The following is a 6,135-nucleotide window of genomic DNA, read 5'->3' as shown; positions in this document are numbered from 1 at the left end:
TATAAAAAAAATTGACGTTTTAACAATTGTTAAATTGTTTCCAGGGACCTTATTTTATTCATCTCACATCCATTTTCTTATAAGGCAAAGACATGGAAGTGGATTTGATGGAAGAAGACAAGGAAGGAAGGAGAAATATGACTCTTTTTGTTCGTCTCCTCCGTCCATCAAAGGCAGGCAACGCGTCTGAAATTGTGGATGTCTATGGGCTTTGGTTGCTTCGTTTCGTTTTATTCAGGTGTCCGTTTGCATGTTTGACACCTTATAATATGAAAAAAAAATCATACAGAACTTTGACATCACACTTAGACAACACCTTTTTAATGTTATATGTCTATTTTAAATTATTCTTAGCAAAGCTATTCTTAATAGTGTGTGAATAACATTATATACGTATTACAATGGCTATTGAATTAATAATTTCCATAGAGTATGTAGAATAGTGCAGTATATACGTGTTACTGCCCATATCATTGCTCGTAAATTAATTATTCACACTGCCCACTCCATTCCACTCCACAAACAGTCTGTTCTCGCTGACATTATGTAAGACGAATGACTCGATTGACATTTAACTAACATCTCACACAATTACAATGAATTGTAATCAATGTTATTTTTATAAAAGTAGAGTTGATCTCTACAATCTACAAGCGTAGCGAGCGTATCATCATCTCAAAGACCGGTAACGCATCTGCGATTCCTCTGTTGTTGCTGATGTCCATGGGCGTCGATGAACACCTCGGTGTTCCCGCTGCACGTTTGTCCCCTTCCCGTATAAAAACACAGTGGGAAACTTAATAAAAAGAGGTCATCGTCGCATATGGATATCCACAACACCAGAAGAATCACAGACGTTTGTCCAGACTTAAGGAAGTTGAAGGACCCCAAGTCGTTGCGGTTTGAAAATACCGCCGAGAATAGATATCAACGCGGCAGCAGCGGTGCGAGGCAACAGGTCGCGCGAAATCCTTACGATTGAGGATTGCCAACCTTTGAGAAACTAGATGTTACAGACTGTCCAGACTGTAAACAATCTTTATTCCAAATTTAGTTGATATCTGTTCAGTCGTTATTGAGTTACGTGGGAACATCCCCACTTTCGCATTTATAGTTTAGTAATGGTCCTGACCTCATTTTAAAAAGGTCATTAAGTTTGCTAATAATATAAATATATAAATAATTTGAATATCGAACATCACAAATATTAAAAACAATGATACGAGAGCATCTTGCCTGATGTTATATATCAATATTAAATTCTCCACAAGACTTTAATAGGGACGTTTCCATACAACTAATATGCTTACGAGACCATAAATATGGAAGTTGTAAAACTTGTTATTAAACTAAAAGAGGGCGCTCGTAAAAATCCAAGACGTTTAGCATCTTACTCGGAAATGGGCCAGGTAGGGGCGTTTATGAATAAAAATAGTTGTTTTAAAACCCATCCGGCTCAAAGGACCACACCACATTCGCAATTGGCGATTCCTTTGTTTCGCAACCGCTTTACTTGATTTTCGATTTTGAATTTTAACACAGTTTAAATATGATAGTTAAAAGCTTAAGTTAAGCGTTGCTTCTGTGAATGTGTACTTATTTTAAAACAGGATTATTGAATATAGAAATTTCTAGACAAGTTTGAGAAATGTAGGGTGTATTAAGGTAACATTGTATAATTTCTCCAATAATTTTACTTACTAATATTATAAACGCAAATGTTTGTATGGAAGGTTGGATGTTTGTCAGAAGGTATCTCCAGAAAAGCTGCATGGATTTCTTTGTTTTACATAGATGTAGAACATAACCTAGAAGAACACATAGGCTATTACATTTTATTTTAACTCCGCGCAGACCAAGTTGCGGGCGAACGCTAAGTAATCTTCCTAATAAGTCGTGGCTGAGAAACATCCGGGAATGGACCACTATTGCCAGCGATTAACAACTTTTTCGCTTGGCACAGGACAGGAAAGGGTTCGCTGAGCTGACGGCCAACCTCCAGTAATGGAGAGGCATTAGAAGAAGAAGAAGATCGATAGATGCATGTTAGTTTGGAGATATCTCCGGAACGGCTCAACGGATTTTGATGAGATTTGTCACACATGTAGAACATAATCTGGAAGAACACGTTGGCTACGCAGTAAGTTTTTTTTCTATTTCGCGCGGACGGAATCGCGGGTAAAAGCTAACTATTAATAATTGTTAAATACGTCGATATGGTATGTTTAGAGTTAATAATTTCAGTTTAAAGCCGCTGTAAGCGCTTGCGTGCTCCATGTTATTTAAACGATAACAATCTTCTACAACACAAATACTTATTTTTAAAATCTCGACTAAGCACGTAATGTTTGTGATTATTTATACATCATAATTATGGCGCTACAGGGTTACACACAGTCATCTATCTAATAGTTTTTTTTTTAATTTCGTAGTCAGCGTCTACTGAGTATTTAACAGTGGTAGACGCCAGTATCTGTTGCACGAATGCGTCGGCTCGCCCGGTGCAGTACCATGAAGCAATTCCACGTTTTTTCCGATGAGTTTGGTGCCGAAGGCCTAATTTTAGTCCTCTTACTTTTCCCACACTTTTCTTATAAACAGGATGAGAAGGGAATGGGGTTTTGTCAGAGAAGGGGACGCATTGAAAACGTAAATAATGTTTTTCTGTCTCCGTCGATTAAAGGTAGTCAACGCAATTGTGGAATAAAGTACGAATAGAGATGTAAGTTTTATTACAGATATTGTTTATTTAAACAACTCTCCCCGTATATCAAATGTGGATTATATGATTAACAATTAAACAATGACAGAATGTCAAACTGTTCGTTGTTTTACTCTCATTATCCCACGGGCTTACATCATTTGCTCCTCTAAAGAGTATATAAATCTAGCATACGATCTATTCTTATTCATCATCAGCTCACTATACGTCCCCACCGAGGAGCTCGAAGCCTACCCTAAGTTAAGGGTGATTAGGCCATAGTCAACCACGCTGGCCAAGTGCGGGTTGATTGACTTCACACATATCTTTGAATTTCTTCTCAGATATGTGCTGGTTGCATCACGATGTTTTCCTTCATCGTAAGAACTATTCTTACGAAGGCATTAATAAAATCCAAACACTAATCAATCCACTAAATTGAAATTTCAAAAGCTTTTAAAAGTTAGGTTTAATTTACTTTATGAAAGGTGCTTGTTCATTTCTAAGAAATAGTACTATTATCTTGGTATGATTTTATTCAAATAATCACTTAAATATTCATCTCATTTTAAATAATAACATTGCACAAAAAATTATGTATGGTGACAACTTTCTAAATTAAAAAAAAAACAATCTTTCACAGCTGTCATGTTGCGTTCATTTTAATAAAAGGAGCGAAGTTTGCTTTAAAAAAACTACAGAAGCAGGTATCGTATGGCGCTATCTTAACTATAGCGAAGTTAGCTACGCATTTCTTCAATGCAACTGCAATATTAACCGTTGCTGTGTTCAGGTGCATGCGTTTGTGCTTCGTGCCCCGAACAAAAACAATTCCTGTTTTAAACTTTTATTGACGCTTGCAAACACGCATGGAGTGGGATTTTAACGATTCAAACGAAAATATTATTGTAAAAATAGTAAACCTACATGCCACGGTAACTTAATATCAAGTTAGTACAAACTATTGTTTATTAAACTCTGTAGTTTAACCTACCATATTGAAAACATTGAAGGATTATGATGCGCGGTTGCAAGTAAGGGCCATTTTAATTTTGTTGGGTTATACTTCTCCTACCAGTCGACCAGTCATTCGTTGGGCGTTACACAGGATGCCGTGTCGCTGTTTAGCGTTGAAAAACTTTTATCTAGCGTCGTGATCAATAAAAAAAGTCGTAATTCGCTTTAAAAAAGTTTTAATTTAATTAAATATGGTTAATTAAAAGTGTTCTGTGTATTTCTGAGTGTACAAATCTATGTGTAACGTTGTGCATTCTTGGTGATTCATCTCGTGAACAAGAAATCCGTTGTGTCGTGGTGTATATGTGCCGGTTGTAATGTGCACACTTATGTGATTTTCTGGAATTTCTTAATAAGAAGATACTTCTACAGTTGGATAAATAATATGGTAAGTCTTAGCTATTTAAATCTAAATTCTGTTATTCACTTTTAACGGTAAAAAGTTGATTTTTTTACCTGTGAGGTTAACGTTTCGGAATTTCCTACAATCGATTGCTTTGTAAGAACAAACTGACAATGCATGTCTTACAAAAGACATTTCGGGTTATCTTTTGGCGGGCTCAAGACCCACCAAGTTACGGTTTAACGAAATTCTTTGTTTTTTGTTTATCTGTCTCTTGGAATTTTATCGGCTTCTTTACTTATATGAACTTATAATTATCTATGCGATTTTAGCTCTATTTTTAGATTCTTATTTGTTTAGATTTTAAGACATTGATATGACAATGACGTTAATTAAAACTAACCTAGAATAACCAGAGGTCCAAGCGGTCTTGACTTCCGGCCATCATAAAAAAAGTTAATGCATGTGTTTTTTTTCACGCACTTATGACATCAGTCCTTGATTAACCTGTTCTTTTCTGATATAGATAAAAAAATGATAATACATAAAGAAGCGATATTTACTAAAATAAGAACAGCTACCTCATATTTTTACGTCAATTCAATTGAGAAGACCATAGACATATAACATACTTTTAATACAAATAATATATGCAAATGTTTTTTTTAGGCTAGCGATGTTTCCAAGACATTACAAAAGTATTGTTTTTTGTCTACAATATAAAATTTCAATATATTCCTTTATTCTAAATTAAATGTATATAAAAATGTAAATAATGATCTCTTTGCCCTCTTCCCACTTTTTGTGGGGTTGGTACAACAGGTTTTTGTAGTCCATTGATCTGGCACTATTTCAGTTACTTCCTTCTTAGCACTACATCTATAGACTTATCTTCCCATGTTCTATCTCTAATAAGCACATATTTTTCCTTCTTTGCTATAATATTTCCATACTAGCATTACCTTGTATCCTCACCACCCAAACTTATCATCCATTTTCATCTTCGTGAACAAAATGAGATAATAATATCGCCCCGTATATCTTAAGATGTATCATAAGAAATGTATCTCTTTTGGTTGGATTCGTTGATATTATTTAGAAGAAGTCGACAGTTTGCACTCCTGGTTACACAATTTGACAAAAAAATGCATATTAAATTAAGTACAATTCGTCATCAGTGTTTGCTTTAAATTTTTTTCTTTCGTGTTATTTTTTTCGATGTAATAGCGTTCTTTGTGAGTTTTGCTTCGACGCTGCCGGCAGTAATCTTGCTAAGAAATACAAAAGAAACTCCGAGATTCTCTCTAGTCTATTACCAAGGGTTTTTTTTTGATAAATAATCGCTTCGGCGCTTTAATAAGACCTTTCACTTTCTCGCATTCACGCTTGTAAATGGAATGTTTTTGTATGCCGGCGTTTTTATTACTTTCAGAGTTAAAATTAATTAAAAATTACGTTATGTAGGTATCATTGTTAGATCTAGAATTATTGCTTTGATAGAGTAAATGTAACTAATACAAAAGTCAAGTAGACTTAATCTATCGATGTTTAAAAGAAAAAATGTAATAATTTTTATTATAGATGTGATATTAATAAGTTGTCTATTCAAAATTGTTACGTAAAATGAGTACCTACAACTCTGGTGACACTTTTCTACTAATATTATAAATGCGAATATTTCGATGGATGGATGGTTGTTTGTTTGAAGGTATCTCCACAACGGCTGCACGAATCTCGCCGAAATTTTGGCATAGATATAGAACATAGTTTGTAAGAGTACAAAGGCTAATTAAGTTTTTTTTTTTAATTCCGCGGAGCCGGAGTCGCTAGCGACTGCTAACCTATAAAGTGGTGGTATTGTGTGAATTATTAAAAGATTTTTTTTTCTTCAAAAAGTACGTTGAGTTGACGTAAACATATCGTTTATTTGTCAGACGTAGGCTTGGCTTATCCCCTCGTCACGTTCGGGATTAAATCGCCCCAGGTGAAAGGTGGCTTGTGCCTAACTGTCCACCTCAATTCGCAAAGCACCGTTTTAAAACGCTAAAGATTTTTGCAAGTCTAACCGTCTTCA

General features: G+C 35.0%; 1 protein-coding gene across 2 annotated transcripts in view; it reads left to right on the top strand.

The window, feature by feature from the left end:
- The first annotated feature begins 3,551 nt into the window (after positions 1-3,551).
- Positions 3,552-6,135, top strand: part of kek5 (leucine-rich repeat, immunoglobulin-like domain-containing kekkon 5 protein) — a 60,216-nt gene continuing 57,632 nt past the window's right edge. Inside the window, exon 1 of one of the 2 annotated variants that reach the window (XM_013316205.1) lies at positions 3,552-4,106. In XM_013316205.1, coding sequence (XP_013171659.1) covers positions 4,104-4,106 — 3 coding nt within the window. In that variant the 5' untranslated portion in view covers positions 3,552-4,103. The remainder of the gene's footprint in view (positions 4,107-6,135) is intronic. The other variant, XM_013316206.1, reaches the window with a different exon arrangement.

This window comes from Papilio xuthus, unplaced genomic scaffold (assembly GCF_000836235.2).
Source record: "Papilio xuthus unplaced genomic scaffold, Pxut_1.1 DF826949.1, whole genome shotgun sequence".
NCBI lineage: Eukaryota > Metazoa > Arthropoda > Insecta > Lepidoptera > Papilionidae > Papilio > Papilio xuthus.
The sequence above is the reverse complement of the archived record's forward strand: the minus strand, read 5'-3'. Positions and strand labels throughout refer to the sequence as shown.